Source organism: Megascapheus bottae, chromosome X, assembly GCF_031878675.1.
Source record: "Megascapheus bottae isolate mThoBot1 chromosome X, mThoBot2.hap1, whole genome shotgun sequence".
Taxonomy (NCBI): Eukaryota; Metazoa; Chordata; class Mammalia; order Rodentia; family Geomyidae; genus Megascapheus; species Megascapheus bottae.
Genome location: NC_143547.1, coordinates 11,369,369 through 11,386,379, shown reverse-complemented (window position 1 = coordinate 11,386,379; position 17,011 = coordinate 11,369,369). Strand labels below are relative to the sequence as shown.

Below are 17,011 nucleotides of genomic sequence, written 5' to 3'. Positions count from 1 at the left end.
GGCCTAGTGGAGAAGTGCTTGCCTAGCATGCATGAAGACCTGGGTTTGATTCCTCAGTACCACATACATAGCAAAAAGCCAGAAGTGGTGCTGTGGCTCAAGTGGTAGAGCCCTAGCCTTGAGAAAATCCAGGGACAGTGCTCAGGCCCTGAGCCCAAGCCCAGGACTGGCAAAAAAAAAAATGTTCCATTATATGGATTTCGCTTTCTATGTGCCAATGGAATCATTTAATGCATTTTTCGGCTTATGAATTCATAGTTAAATCAAAAGATTGGATCAAAACCATTTCTAGGGGCTGAGAGTGTAGCCTAGTGGTAACATGCTTGCTAGCAGGCACGAAGCTCTGGGTTTGATTCATCAGTACCACATAACAGAAAAAGTCAGAAATGGGCCGGGAGTTTGGCCTAGTGGTTAAAGTGCTTGCCTAGCATGCATGAAGACCCGGGTTTGATTCCTTGGTACCACATACCACATATATAGAAAAAAGCCGGAAGTGGTGCTGAGGCTCAAGTGGTAGAGCTCTAGCCTTGAGAAAGTCCAAGGACAGTGCTCAGGCCCTGAGCTCAAGCCCAAGACTGGCAAAAAAAAAAAAAAAGAAAAAGTTAGAAGTGGTGCCATGGCTCAAGTGGTAGAGTGCTAGCCTTGAGAAAGCCCAGGGACAGTGCCTATGCCCTGAGTTCAAGCCCCAGGACAAGCAAAAAAAAAAAAAAAAAAAGAAATGTCAGGATAAATACTTGATTCTTTATTTAACAGTTTTCAAAATAATGAATTAGTTTGCGAGCTTCCTTCATAAGTGACCATCTTAACAATGAGACAATCATTCTGAATTCATTCCATCTGTTACAATTATCCTTATAATAATCCCACTGACCTTATCTCTGACCAGTAGGAAACTTTTCAAGCTGTTTCCTAAGGCCTTTTGACAGATTTTCAGCAAGTTTTAATATGGTCCTTACTTACTGATACAAGATGTTCCAGACTTACCTTAGACATTTTTCTGTTTTCTGCTCTTCTCCATAGAGCCCTATTTCCTTTACTAGGAAGTGATATGTGGATACCTCATTCTGGACCCTAGGAATGGATGCTTCTTTTAACTAAGCACTAATTAAACCTTTGACAAAAAAATGTATTAACTCTAGCCATCTACTGTAAAAACTACTATGTGCATGCTTTGAGAAGTACGTGAAGATAGAGTTAAAATGATACAATGCTCAAGAACAGCTTTAAAATATTTCAAGCTGAATGAAGGGGAAGGGAGATAAATGTCACAAAATCTTGTTAACAGATGAATTATGTATAAGCATAGGAAGTTTATTATTTTCTGTGTCCATTTAAAAAACAAAAATACCTTTTAAATATATATATTCTATTTTCAACAATTTAAAATTGCAATACAAGACAAACTTAATTCATTCTCCAAAATAGTTTGATAATGAATCAGTAGTCTTTGCTCTCCCAAACCAACAACATTCTCTTGCAGACTAGCTACAGAAATTCAGATAAATAGTGTACATAAGGCACACATACAAAAATCTGTAAAATCTCTTTACCTCATTTTGATGGTTCTTTACATTCTGCATTGTCTTCATGCTGAAAGACATCACTACAAGTGGAGGAGGACCGACATCCTTAATTACATTCACCAAGTCTGGTTTCAAAGCCATTGCTTCAAACTTGCACCAACTGATTGGCTGATTCAAAAGCTCTGAGAAAGAATAGGCACAACACATCAATAGACACTTACTGAAAAAGTACTATAATTATGACATCTGTGATTAACTGAAATATTCTTCAATCCTATCTTCTATTAAAGATGACACAACATATAACTAAACATAAGATTCTTAACTCCTCTCTTCTAATGACATATCATCTAACTAACTATAAGGCAAATTAGTGGGTGGTATGCAAATCTATATGTGCATTTGATTTCTTAGGGGAAACAAAAAAGGTCCATAGCTTTTATAAAATGTTCCATGGAAAAGACCTAAGATAAGCTTTAAAAAAATAAATAATGGCCAGGCACTGAATGGCTCAGGCACACAATATAGGACTCAAAATAGTACTAAGTAGGCTGAGTACTAGAGGACTGCAATTTCAAGAATCTGATAGAACATTATATGGGACTCCAAAATAATGGGCAAAAAAACAGAGTAGAGATATGGCTAAAGCAGTAGAACATCAGCTAAGCAAGCAAGCTGAATCTAGCACAAGGCACTGTGTTCAAACTTCAGTACCATAAAAAATAAACAATGCCTTGGAGGAATCATAACAAATCTTAACCTCCCTTCAAGAAATCACATCGTGTACCAGCAATCTACTTAGCATTTATCCTTACGTGGATTTTTTACTTCAAGCCAACAAGGTCCTTTGATCTTTCTGTTCATCAAGAATAGTTCCAAGCTGGATGTGTTGGTTCCAAATACATGAGAAAACGTTTCTCCTTTCAAATCCTGGGGAAGCTGTGGCATTTCTGCCTAAAAGGGGGAAAATAAAAATCTCTTTTGTTTAAAACTACTACTTCACATTTTTTCAGTCTATATTTGAAATAAACAAAAGGCTCTCTATGAAGTAGAAGAAACCCCTTTGATATATGTGAAATGTAATTTGCCACAAATGAAATCCAAAACAATTCACAGTAGGAAACAAAAACAATTCACAATGACAAAATAATGCATCTTGATGATATCCATTAGAAGAAAAATAGGACAAGAAGCTCCCCCAAAAGCAGAATTTCTGTCCAGAACCGTACATGCCTCACTGATAAAGAATAGCCAAGTAAGTAGCATTCCATTAGAAGAATAGAAAGCAATAGCGTGAGACTCATTGAAAATGCTTCCATGTACTTTGCATCACCACTGTCAAAAACATTTCTTAAAAGTTTCTCTTTTCCAACATCATGGGATCAAAACACTAGAACAGAGGTAAAAAGAGGTTAAAGTCCAGTTAATTAACACCCCACAGCAATGACCTTGCCTGACACAGGAGCAAGAGGAACATTATTGTGATGCTACTGACACTCCTCTCTCACCTTTCAACTGCTCACAAGAGACACTTCAACAGACTAATGATGTCCAACTCATTCATGTAGCATTTATTCTACTTAACAAATTGTTGTGCGGTTCCAATTCATTTAAAGATACATACTTAAAAGCAGAGAAAAGCAGTAAGACCGGTAGTCTATATACTTAAATTAATTTTACCCATTTTAATTATTCATTTCTGTAAATCCACCTCAATGAGCTGCAGGCTTAAGGAGCCTAAAGACTTCTAACTGAAAGCCAGATGTAAGTTCAAAATACAGAAAAATGATGAAAAGCAACACCCAGTAATTTGCTTAGCTTGACTTACCGAGTATCTAACTTCTAAGTATTCTGACTTTGCTGGAACATCGGGTATTTCAAAAGCATAATTCTTTTCCACTGTCTGGATAAGTAGATATTTTAAAACTCATTAGAACAGAAGTATTTCAAACATTAAATTGGTCACTAATACATGCAAAATATATGGTCCTGTATATCATCATATAGCTACTCTCTTTACAGAACACAAAGGTAAGTAAAACCAGAAAAACATCCTTTCCTCTTTCAACTCCTACAGAAAGTGACAAAATGCTAAAATAACTACTCCTAAACAACAGAAGATTAGATTTTTGTTACAATTTACTGTATTAGATTGTTACTATTTGATGTTAAGGAACTTGCTGAAAAAACAACATTGTAATTATGACTCATATGACTAAGTACTGGCTATGTGTCAAGGACCTTTAACCACTTCATATGTATTGATACAAGATGTTCTAAATTTCAACAACTTATAAGACCATATTTTTCAACACAAATTTTTCAGCATTATGCATTTGTCCATTCACATATTAGTGACCAGCAGGGTAAGATTTAAAAGTACCTATGTTCTTTACCACTAGAACTGCTAAACCACATCACTAAAGCTTTGTTTGTGCTTCATTTGTCTGCAGTACTAAGGAGCAGACACAGTGCTTTATACACTGCTCCTGGAATTCCGAGGCTGTGCCTCACCACCATTAAAAAGCTCAAATAATTAAGAATGTATCTTTAGCAACTCAATTTTCCCTTTATGGTAATCAGTATTAACAACCAATGTTTCAATCCCCACAATTATGGCCATAGATATCAAAATGAAGACATATATATATATATATATATACACACACACACATATATATATCATGAAAAAAAGATTTCAATTGTATCAGAAATAGCATCATATTCACAAATTTCCTCAAGATAAAATATACTCACAGTAATCGTTTCTTCTCCATTTTAGAATAATAGTAGGAGATATGCTGTAAACACTGGAAGCAATTAATTTGCTTTGAATTATCTTTCTTTCAAATTCGGAGCCATTACTTCATAAGCATTTTAAAGGAAAGTAAAACTTATATTATTACATCCAAACATTGGAGATTTCCATTCCAGGAGTTATGCCGAAAGCATTTTGCATAAAGTAAGCATGTAATGACTATTTGCAAATTCAGGAAATAAAAACAAAGGGTGAGAAAAAATTCATCATCAAATACAAACCTTGGACTTGAACTTCATAATCTTATACTTTGCTGCTATACTCTCATCAAATTCATCATAAATATCTTTCATTGTAACTGGAGCTCCTGTTTCTTTCCCCGTATTTAGATCGATTCTCTGTTAACCCATAGAGAAAAGAAAGAAGGCGAAAAAGTGTTCATAAGGTCTTCTCATATGCCAGAAATTTAAATCTAAATCAATGTTCATCCTCATCCATTTAAAAATTTTATAGCAGTGGCTGGGAGTTTGGCCTAGTGGTAGAGTGCTTGCTGAGCATGCACAAAAACCCAGGTTCTATTCCTCTGTACCATATATGTATATAGAAAAAGCCAGAGATGGTGCTTTGGCTCAAGTGGTAAAGTTCTAGACTTGACAAAGCCCAAGGACAGTGATCAGGCCCTGAGTTCAAGCCCCAGGACTGGCCAAAAAAACAACAACAACAAAAAAACACCTTTATAGCACTTTCACAGACAAATTCAAATACATAGAGCTAAAAAAATATATTAGGAGCCAGGAGTTTGGCCTAGTGTTAGAGTGCTTTCCTAGCATGCATGAAGACCCAGGTTCAATTCCTCAGTACCACATACCCACATACATAGAAAAAGCTGGAAGCAGTGCTATGGCTCAAGTGGTAGAGTGCTAGCCTTGCAGAAAGCCCAAGGACAGTGTTCTGTCCTGAGTTCAAGCCCCATGACTGGCAAAAAAAGTACTAAATTAAATGTTCTAGTGTTCCCAATGCATAAAAAAGAGATAAAAGCAATCAATTCTATAAAATGGGAAATAAGTTCTAAATCCTGACCAAGAAGTGTGGATTGAGAGAGACATAGAGCTAGGACTAAGAGGACTGCAGATGTTAAAATTTCTAATAAAAAGGGAAAAGCTGTTAGGCAATGGTGGCTCATACCTGTAATCCTAGCTACTCAGAAGGCTGAGATCTGAGGATTGTGGTTCAAAAGACAGCCCAGGCAGGAAAGTCTGTGAGACTCTTACCGCCAATTAACCATCAGAAAATCAAGAAGTGGAGCTGTGGCTCAAAGTGGCAAACAGCAAGCCTGGAGCAATAACAACTCATGGACAGTGCCCAGGCCCTGAGTTCAAGCCCCATGATTGACAATAAGAAAGCGGGATGGGAGAAGCAAATACGACTGGTCTTGTTGAATGGCCATGGAAAGAATGTAGTAAAAGCATGAAAACTGAGACAAATGTATTAAAGCCTTAGCAACTCCAGCCTAATTATTAAATAAACAAATATTGGAAAATATTATTATATATTAAAACTCAGACATTTTCACTAACTTGAAAACTCAGTTCTACTTCATCTTTCTACTTTTCCCAACCTCTAATACAATTGTTGACAATTATTGGTCAGAAAAAAAGAATTAGTGTTATAGAAAATCCCTACCCTGTTGAATGACAGAGTTGGCAGACTACAGAATGTATGTCATATACAATCCCTAAGAACTGAAAGCTTATTGTGAGCATTTACCATTTCACGGGGAAGGAAGTACAATGTTCGCTCGATGTTTTTCACCATGATACAACAGCTCACATGTGTCTTAGCTGAATCAACCCAAACTTTGCCAAACAGAAATACCACACCTAAAAGATGAAGGAAAAACCATGGAAAATCAAACATTTCAATTATATGCAATAAAAAAGGACAAAATAAGTGTACAACTGAATGTGTCCACACAACTATGCCTTCATGGTAACTAATTTGAACAGAAAATATATATCTGCTATCCACACCCTGTATCAGATCAGTCCATTACTCAGTGCTAACACCAGACATATCTACCACAATTGTACATACAATTTATGGCAATTGGAGAAAGAAAATAAATTTAGCATAAACCCTTTCTCTATAACTAGGATTACCCAGATTAAGAGCAATGAAACCAGCAAATTATTCTACAACAAATTTGCTATTTAAAGCATCTTATGAAAACTTACAGGTCTCAGAGTTCTAAGTTTCTTTTAGTACTTTAAAGTACAGATAAAAACTATTCATTTACCAGGCCAAGAAGGGCACATTAGTACTTTTCTGTAATGTAAACCCGTATTTAGAAAAGCATAACTTATCTGGTCTTATTGCATGCAATAGTAAATATTCCTAGCAGGGTTATGCTATAATGTATTTCATCCTTGTCTATCCCATAAGTTACTTAAAATATCTGGCTACACAGAATTAATGATAGTCCTTTCTTTTCTATTTCAGATTAACAAAGGTTTAATCAGTAGACACTTTCCTTCTGAAATCCCTAAATAATAAATACCAAACATAAAAACCTGCCTGTTCTCAATATCAAGTCATTATTCATGAAAACTGGCCGTCAAGAAAGGACTCTAAAGATTTGATCACCAGCCCAAGGAATGGTCACTGTGCAAAATCCTGGGCTCTGTGAATTACACAGCAGTAATCAACTTAACTACTCAACACAGCCACTTATCTGAGACACTGCAAAAATTGTGACATATGCAAAGGTTACTGTTCACAAAAACAATTACCCCAGTTTCATAAGACAGCTCATCAGTGTTTCCTTTTGTCACTCATCCTGGAATAAATAAGACTATCTACAGTTTTTTTCATTTCTGCAGATGATTAAAACTCACACAAGAGTTGTGTGATTTTCAGTGAGGAGGGGGGAGAAGCGGAGGGGACAAGGGAGAGGGAAGAAAAGACTGTGGGGATGATTTAAAGAAAAAACTCACAGTAGCTCAGAAAATTAGAAGTCATCCTCACAACAGCTTAAGATGGAAAAACAAAATTCCATGCAAAGAAAAATAAAGACCCTAATATTGGATTCAAAGATTCAAATAGCTCATTTTACAGTCAAACTAATATCACACTTCATGCAACACATTTGACACTGTTTATGCCTCATTTGCCACAAAAAGATCATGGTAAACAAAGATTATATTCCCCCCAAAGTTACTAGCTGAAACCAGGTGCAGCAGGATTATTCAACCTTGAAAAAGTCGTAATGAAGACAGGATATCTTCCCATATGCAAAGAGTAAGATTCTTTTCATAATTATGCCACATTCAGCAACAACTGACTGACTTAGAATCTGTAAGAAAGTGAGAAACAATAACAGGGTCTTTGGGAGTACTTCATTTTTATTAGTTGCATTGATTTCTCCAAAGCTCAGTGATCATTACCAACTATCACGATAAAACTGTGCAACCCTCTGAGATTAAAGAACTTTTTAAGCTATTTATTTAACCCATTGGCATCAAAAACAAGGACAGAGAAAGATGTGACACTGCACAGGATACATCTTGAGAAGTACTCCAGACAGAAAAATGTACTGAGGTTGAAAAGCTCAGACTTTCACCATGAAAGGGTCAAATACTTTACTCCCTAGAGCCTCCTATTCCTCAAGTAGATGGACTATATATTTTCTTTTGTTTGTTTGCTTATTCTGGTTTTCAGTTTTCCTTTCTTTTTAGCTGATCCTGGGGCTTGAACTTAGGGTCTGGGTGCCGTCCCTGAGTGTTTGTGCTCAAGACTAGAGCTCTACTAATTTAGTCACAGTTCCATTTCTAGGTTTTTCGATGGCTAACTGGAGAAAAGAATCTCGCTGACTTGGAGCTGGGAATGTGGCTCAGCGGTAGTGTGCTTGCCTAGAATTCATGAAGCCCCAGGTTTGATTCCTCAGGACTACATAAACAGAAAAGGTCAAAAGTGGTGCTGTGACTCAAATGGTAGAGTGTAAGCCTTGAGAAAGCCCAAGGACAGTGTCCAGGCCCCGAGTTCAAGCCCCAGAACGGGCAAAAAAAAGTCTCATGGACTTCCCTGCTCAGGCTGACTTCGAACCACAATCCTCCAATCTCAGTCTCCTAAGTAACTAGAATTACAAGTGTAAGTCAAATTTCTGAGGCCTTCTTCAGCACTAGGAATTTCATTGTACTATAGCATTTATATGACAGACAAATAACAAATTAGTAACTCTCAATAGCACCAAAAAAATGAGTTAGGCAGAGTGGGACAGACTGGAAGCCCATGACAGTGAAGCTGATTGAGCCCAAGAGTTCAAGGCCAGCCTAGAAAACAGAGTAAAAAGCTTCATTTAAAAAAAAATAAATTATGGGCCGGGAGTTTGGCCTAGTGGTTAAAGTGCTTGCCTAGCATGCATGAAGACCCAGGTTCGATTCCTCGGTACCACATACATAGAAAAAAGCCAGAAGTGGTGCTGAGGCTCAAGTGGTAGAGCTCTAGCCTTGAGAAAATCCAAGGACAGTGCTCAGGCCCTGAGCTCAAGCCCAGGACTGGCAAAAATAAATAAATAAATAAATAAATTACAAAATATTTCCCAGTGCTGGCTGTGAAGCTCAAAGGCAAAGCATAGCTGAGCATGGAGAAGGCCCTGGGTCCAATCCCCAGCACAATCAAAACAAATACTTTTGCAATATTATTTAAAAGGCCTACGCAATGACGATAGTCCCAGTATCAGGAAATGGACTCTATATTATACATTGGTTACTTTCAAAATATAGCTGACCAGCCAGACACCAGTAGCTCATGCCTGTAATCCTCCTTTCCTTAGGAGGCCGAGATCTAAGGATCAAGGTTCAAAGCAGCCTGGGCAGAAAAGTCTATGAGATTCTTTATCTCCAATTAACCACCAAAACCCCAAAGTGGAGCAATGGCCCAAGTGGTAGATCAAGCAGTAGCCTTCAGGACAAAAAAAAAAAAAAAAAGCTAAGGGACAGCAACTAGGTCCGGAATTAAAGCCCCAGTACCGGTACAAAAAAATTTTAAGGGACCGGGAGTTTGGCGTAGTGGTTAAAGTGCTTGCCTAGCATGCATGAAGACCCGGGTTCGATTCCTCGGTACCACATACATAGAAAAAAGCCGGAAGTGGTGCTGAGGCTCAAGTGGTAGAGCTCTAGCCTTGAGAAAGTCCAAGGACAGTGCTCAGGCCCTGAGCCCAAGCCCAGGACTGGCAAAAAAAAAATATTTTAATAAGGGGATGGGAGTTTGGCCTAATGGTAGAGTGCTTGTCTAGCATACACAAAGACCCAGGTTTAATTCCTCAGTACCACATACATAGAAAAGTCAGAAGTGGTGCTGTGGCTCTAGTGTGTAGAGCACTAGCCTTGAGAAAAGCCAAAGGACAGTTCACAGGCCCTGAGTTCAAGCCCCAGGACTGGCAAAAAATAAATAAATAATAAGATATTCAACTCAGTTGCAGACAGACCTAGAATCAACCACAAGAAAAATCTGTTCAATTCAAGGACAATTTTTTTTGTGATAAATTACCCTACTTCAAAATAGAATGAACCGCTTCAGGCATCACAGGGGCATTCTAGGCACTTCCTGGTTCAATTCTATTTTCCCTTACAAGGAAATGTCAAAAAGATCCCTCATTGGGAAGTCACCCCTATGAATTCTTAAACATAATGCACTTTTGTTCTATTGACTAGCCAACTCTTCTAGTTTTTCGTATTTATTTATATACACCAAACTTGACTGCAACTATGGGGTTATTGGGTGGGGGAAGGTGAGGAAAAGGGAAAGAGAAACGGAGAGTGAACACTATCAAAATGCAATGCATTAATGTATGAAAATGGCATAAGGAATCTCATTGAAAGTCATTAAACAATGGGGGGTGGAGGTGGGCAAAGAGAGCAATAGAAGGGATTATTCTGATTAAAATATGTACATGTGTAAATACTGTGGTGAAACCTCTCTGTATAATATGTGCTAAAAACAATCAAAGGAGAGTAAAAGGCTTTTGGAGGGAAGTAGATACCAATGGGAAGGGGAAGGGTGAATGGAGAAGTTAATAGAGATGTGAATGGAGACGAATACCTTATATGCATGTATAAAAATAGAAAAAGGGGGTCTCGAGTGTGGCCTAGTGGTAGAGTGCTTGCCTAGCATGCACGAAGCCCTAGGTTTGAGACACACAAAAACCGGAAGTGGTACTGTGGCTCAAGTGGTAGAGTACTAGTCTTGAGAAAACTCAAGGACAGTGCCCAGGCCCTGAGTTGAAGCTTCAGAACCAACCCCTTCCTCCCCCCAATAAAAAAATAAACAAACAGAAAAATGTCCAGGTGCCAGTGGCTCACACCTGTGATCCTAGCTACTCTGGAGGCTGAGATCTAAGAATCATGGTTCCAAGCTAGCCCAGGCATCACTGAAAAGGCCAAAAGTGGTGCAGTGGCTCAAATGGTAGAGCACTAACCTTAAGCAAAAAGAAGCCCAGGGATAGCACCCAGAGCCAAGCCCCATGTCTGGCAAAAAAAAAAAAATAGACAAAGGAAATTTGTTGAAATTCTTTTAAGACGGAAGGGGAGAAGGAAAGTGATAGAGGGATGACAGTATTAGGGTATAGAAATGTCACAGTGAAAACCCCTCCCCCATGTATAACTAATATATGCTAATAAAAAATCTTTTTAAAATACATGTTAAATGTCTTCACTTCTCTCATTCTCCTCAGTCCCCAGGGTCTAAGTAAGTAGCATCTCTTTCCTGAACTGATTCATCTCCAGGAACTCCAAAATCCCATGCTAGGTTACTCATCTACATGTACATACACACAAAGCCTATTTTCCACTTATATCAGTGTTCCTGCTAGCATGAAAACACTTATGGGACCACCACCACCTGCAGTACATGTAAAGCCTTCTAATACTTCCCCATTGTTCTTTTTAACTTGTATTTTTATTATCTTTAAGTAGTTGTACAATGAAGTTACCATTCAACAAATCGGTTTATGAATATAATGCATCTTGACCAATGTCACCCTTACATCATTCTTCCCTATCACTCCCAACCCAACCTCTTCCCTCAATTTTCTTAATTTCATATGATATGCTGTGAATATTATTGACTGCATTCCCCCATCCCTATACCCTCTCTTCATTCGTCTAACCTTTCTCCTGACTCACCACCACCAGCACCACCTTTCAAGTACCAGTTTCATGGTATTCATTTTGTTGGATTATAAGTTCTTTTGTAGGGAATTACAATGTCTGACTTTTCCCCTGCCAATGCCATGCTTCAGTTAGTGCAATCACTTGCATCATAGTAGAGCAGTACTCATTCACTGTAACATGCATCAGTCACCCTGATGGAGAACTGTGGGGTGAATAATCCTTAATGAATCTTATTACAAACATACATAGTTCTGGGATATGTTTGTAGTTCACCACAGATGTACCTGAAGTTATAGGAATGTACTTTAAGTGGAATCAGGAATTGAGGGGATGTACAAACTGGATGAACAAATTCCCTGTGTAAAATGAGTTTACATTTGTTCGCAAGGATATGGGTGGCAGGAATTTAGTACTAAATAAATTGATAAATGTTATAAAGGAAATTAGTTGGGAGGATAGAAGGCCTGTCTCTTTTTTATGCCAATCATAGGACTTGAACTCAGGGCCTGAGCACTGTCCTTGGACTTTTCTCAAGGCTAGAGCTCTACCACTTTGAGTCACAGCACCACTTCTGATTTTTTTCTATGAATGTAGTACCAAGGAATTGAATCTGGGTCTTAATGCATGGTAGGCATGCACTCTACCACTAGGCCAAACTCCCAGCCCCTAGAAGGCTTGTCTTAAGTGATAACTTCTGGGTTAGCTTTGCAAAGTCTGTAAGTGCAAAGGTCTGGTATTAGTAATGACAGAATTTATCAAGTGACAAGATCGGTATACAGTAAAATTGCAAGTTAGGAAGCAAACGCCAGATAAGAAGGATCCTAAGAGCCATACCCAAGAGTTTGAATCTTATTCTAAAAGTGTTATTCACCATAGCTAAGATACGGACAGAGCCCGTATGCCCCTCAGTGAAAAATGGATCAATATGGTGCACATACACAATGGAATTTTACTCATCCATTAGGAAGAATTATATCACATGATTTGCCGAGAAATGCATGAACCTGGAAAATATTATGTTAACTGAAATAAGTCAGGCCCAGGGGAAAAAAAAGGATATATGTTTTCTCTCATATGTGGAAGCTAAAACTAATTTACAGATTTATAAGTAAACACATATGGGGTTGTATGCAAGTGCACACAATTGTTTTTTACTTTTTTGGGGGGGCCTGTCATGTGGCTGAACCCAGGTCTGGGGCATATATCCCTGAGCTCTTTTGCTCAAGGCTAGCACTCTATAACTTTGTGCCAATTACATACAGTAAAGTATTTCCAAGAAAAGGTGTGATTCCATAATAAGGGCCTATGGCTATCTAACATAGATTACCTGGCTGACTGTATTGATCTTCATAAGCATCCAGCCAATAAAACTGAAACACTTCATCTTCATCTGCCCCTTTCACCAATGGAAGGTGACTGGAATCCACTTGGACTTCCTGAGCTGAGAAACTGCTGTCATCTTCCACATCAATGTTCCAACAAGAGACATCTGGGAGAAAATTGCCTCTGCAGAAATCATATTTTCAAAAGTCAAAATCCATCAGGATAATTGGAATGCTATGTGCCAGTAAAGTCATAAAATGCTCTTACAAGCAAGATGTAGTCCCTTTCTTTGGATCTGACTCATGTTTCACCCCATCTGTGAGTTCACTTTCTTGATCCCAAGTCTTGGCAGTCACAGGCTCCATATCTGCCTTCTGAGTATCCATGGCCTCAACAAACTCATCATCTTCAAACTCCTCATCTTCTGGATGCTCTGAGTGCACCAGATCTCCTATAGACAGCATCATACATTCTTGTCACATGCTGGTGCAACGTGGCACAAAAACTTATTCAGCACTGAAATCATACACTATCCCTGTTCCTACACTGTTTAGATTTCTCTTTCATCTCCAAGTCAACTGTCATTAACATTTAGTGTTGTGGATTCAAATCCATCACGCTTAGATTTGGCATCACAGCATTTTCAAAATCACCTCTACTTTCTCTATTATGGAACCTCTATTTGTGACAGCAACTGTTCAACACCCATGCATGTCTGCCTGACGTCAGACTTACCAGCAAACTCAGCATGTTTAGTAGGAACAGGAGTTAATGATAGCTCCTTCCTGGAGGCAGGAAAAGTGGTTTTCCCTGGAGGAATTACCTGTAAACATTTTTAAATGTTTAGTCAGTTAGACCTGCATCTAAAAATATGCAACTGTCCTACCCTGACCAGAGATAATGACAGTTCCCATTTATAAAAAGATTCCATGTATTATTAACACAACAGCTTCAATTATTTCACTGTTACCTAGGTTTATAAAAAAAAATACTTGTTTCCAGGAGGAAAATTATTGCATTTAGCACAGTTATAATACCTATAATAAATACATACTAGTTACTACAAAATTTACTATCAAAAAAGCAGGTACATGCTATTTTGAAATACACAGAAGTACATATTGAATGACAGTCCTAATTGAAAATAAATATCAAAGACAAATCTTAAAGCATTTCCTTCATATACATAAACAATAAAATAAATGTAATGCAACACCATAAATCAAGACTAAAGGTATCTCTACACACTTTACCTTAGGGGTAAGCACGGAGAAAGGATTCAATGAAGCTCCAGCGGATCTTTTCTTTTTTGATATTATTACAGGTGGGAGAGTTATTTGAGATGACTAAAAGTGTAAGACAGACACTGTCATACTTGGTTTACCACATAACAGATAAAGTACATTTCTTCACTCAATGAAGCCCAATAAGTAAAGCATTTTTCCTTCCCTGTCACTCCCCCCCACACCCAAACTATGTTCATGCACTGTGGTTACTATAGCAACAATAGTACAGAAGTCATTAGAAAACCAGAATAGATATTGAATCCACCCCTCACCATATTTTGTCTTTTGAAAATTTAACATAATTTCACTTGCCCTTCCAGTATAGCAATTTTTAAATTATTAAGAAAGAACTACATACATAGCATTGACATTACACATTTTAATGAACAATCACTTAGAATTATTTAGAACTCTAAATAAAACCTTAGCCTTGATGAGACATAGCAAATTTTTGAATCCGTGGTGCAGCTAAGCCTGTCCAGTCCTACGGATAGCTCACTGACTTCCTTCACTTCCCCTTAGAATTTTGGAGGAAGATCCCATGCCTTAATGTACAGATGGTCAGGCGTCAGTCTCTTTAGGGAACACACGCTAGAGCAACTGAACACAAGCAATGAACATACACAGTAGCACCTCCTAGGTGTATTCTCACTACTTCCAACACACACCCACACTACCCTACCTACATAATCATACAGCTATGACAGCTGGAAACCACTCATCTAAAATGACAAGAAGAAACTAAAAGCTTTGTCTTTGTTTTCAAATTGGTGTGGTTTTTGTGATGGCAAGTCTGTTTTTCTTTTTCTTTTGCGGCAGTATTGGGGCTTGAACTCAGGGTCAAGGAAATTTCTCTTAGCTTTCCTGCTCAAGGCTGGTGCTCTACATTTGAGTCACATTTCCACTTCTGCCCTTTTGCTAAATAGCTGGAGATAAGAGCCTCACAGATTTGTCTCCCTAGCATGGCTCGAAATGATGACCCTCAGTTCTCAGCCTTCTATGTAGGTAAGATTACAAAACTGAGGCACCAGCATCCTACTTGTCCTTCCATTTTTTATATTCTAGCAATAGTCTATTTTGTATATTTACTGAATTGTTTCTTCAGCCTATGCTCTGCATATTCTACACCTAGACATTCACTTACCTCAGTGCTCAGATCCTGCAGAATGTCACCTAGCAAATCATCTTTGGTCAAGTCCACTGCTTTCTGAAGATTACAAAGGAGGAAATAAGAAATGAGAAAATACTGGCCTTACAATCTTCTACCCATACAGCATGTCCAAGAAAGATCCTATGTTGTCAGTTTTTGCCTCCTCATTTCTCACTGAATACTTTAACGTACTATTCACAGATTTTAACAACACTTATGTATATATAACTTTTCTTGTATAGCTCTTATCTTTTATTCCCATCGAATTCTCTCAGATGACTTCGTGTTAAGTCATTGAAATTAAACACTTGCCAATTCAGCTTGTCTGTTCCATTTCCTTCTCTCTCCCAAGTTCTAACCACTGAGCGCTTTAAACTTAACTTCATAAACTAGTGAAATTGGAAAAATGTTACTCAAACATATATTGAGCATCTATTATGTATATCAAAAAATGTTCACTACATGAAAAAAAAGATTCAATATAAGGAAAACCATGAAACTCACATCTACAGTTTTCTTTCCAGCACTAGCAATGAACATTGACCTGATATTGTTTGGTTTTGTCACCGAAGGTTTCTTTACATTTCTCTTCTCTTTGATGTGTGTTCTGCCATCTTTTCCTATTGGAATATAAATTACTTAGAAACATAAGCAGCCAAAATCAAAATGGAAAATTAAAAGCCTAGTCACTCATTCCCTGAGTATGAGAATTTGACAAGAAAAATATTAACAGTGCAAAATGTAAACACGAAATTTCTAAACAAAGCACAAAAAGAAAAAAACTTTAAAATGAGCTGAACAGTTAGGATTACAGGTGTGAGCCACAAGCACTGGGCTACAACTACTTTTTTAAATTTTTTTTCTTTATAATCTACATTTTGTAAAAAAAAAAATCTTTATTTCTATTATCCAGAGTCCACTTACAAGAACAAGACTAATAAACTCAATTACAGAAATGAATTAAAGAAAAACCTGTTGAAAATGTTTTATACATATAAAGGATCAACTTCTCTAATAAACATTTCTGTAATATAAAGAATTCGTACTTAGCTGGGCATGGTGGCTCACATAAACTAAGAATAACACAATTAGCCACACGGCTAGCACATGTCACCAATATATAAAGGAGTTTCTATATTACACAAGTAGTCAGAAGCTGGATGGTGCATATATTCTAACTAATGAATGATGAATGAATGAATGACATCCTATGTGGAAAAAATACACATTATGTTTAATATATGCAAATATAGGAAGTATAAACCAGAAAAATGATTGCCAGACAGTAGCGGATAACAACTGTAATTCTAGATACTTAGGAGGCTGAAATCCAGAGTATCAAAGGCCAAAACTAGCCCATTCAGAAAAGTCTGCAAGACTTCAGCTACAAAATAGTCAGCAAAAACCAGGTTAGAGGGAGGCATGGCTCAATTTGTAGAGGACCAGTGGAACAAGCAGAAGGCCCTGAGTTGAAGCCCCATTAAATGCAAACAAAAAGAATATAAAAAATATGGTTATTGATGGAGATGAATGGAAACAATGCAGAAGATGGAGAAATGAAAGAAAAATTTATTTCTTGGTGTCACTTTAATTTTTCTTTTTTTTGACAGTACTAGGGTTTGAAATCTGGGTTTTGTTAAGGAGGCTCTCTATCACCTGAGATCTTTGGCCCACTTTGTGGGGTTTTTTTGTTTGTTTGTTTGTTTTTTGTTTTTTTGACTCAGGGCCTGAACATTGTCCTTGAGCTTTCTCAAGGCTAACACTCTACCACTTGAGTCACAGCACCACTTCCAGCTTTTTCT

The 17,011-nt window shown here is 37.6% G+C and overlaps 1 protein-coding gene across 1 annotated transcript in view; it reads right to left on the bottom strand.

The window, feature by feature from the left end:
• Nucleotides 1-17,011, bottom strand: part of Pola1 (DNA polymerase alpha 1, catalytic subunit) — a 314,550-nt gene that overhangs the window by 280,558 nt on the left and 16,981 nt on the right. Inside the window, exons 5-15 of the mRNA XM_090325812.1 lie at nucleotides 15,714-15,829; nucleotides 15,204-15,266; nucleotides 14,027-14,119; nucleotides 13,509-13,596; nucleotides 13,041-13,224; nucleotides 12,778-12,956; nucleotides 6,049-6,161; nucleotides 4,563-4,679; nucleotides 3,352-3,426; nucleotides 2,339-2,477; nucleotides 1,551-1,705 (exon numbers count right to left, since the gene is read on the bottom strand). Coding sequence (XP_090181938.1) covers nucleotides 1,551-1,705; nucleotides 2,339-2,477; nucleotides 3,352-3,426; nucleotides 4,563-4,679; nucleotides 6,049-6,161; nucleotides 12,778-12,956; nucleotides 13,041-13,224; nucleotides 13,509-13,596; nucleotides 14,027-14,119; nucleotides 15,204-15,266; nucleotides 15,714-15,829 — 1,322 coding nt within the window. The remainder of the gene's footprint in view (nucleotides 1-1,550; nucleotides 1,706-2,338; nucleotides 2,478-3,351; nucleotides 3,427-4,562; nucleotides 4,680-6,048; nucleotides 6,162-12,777; nucleotides 12,957-13,040; nucleotides 13,225-13,508; nucleotides 13,597-14,026; nucleotides 14,120-15,203; nucleotides 15,267-15,713; nucleotides 15,830-17,011) is intronic.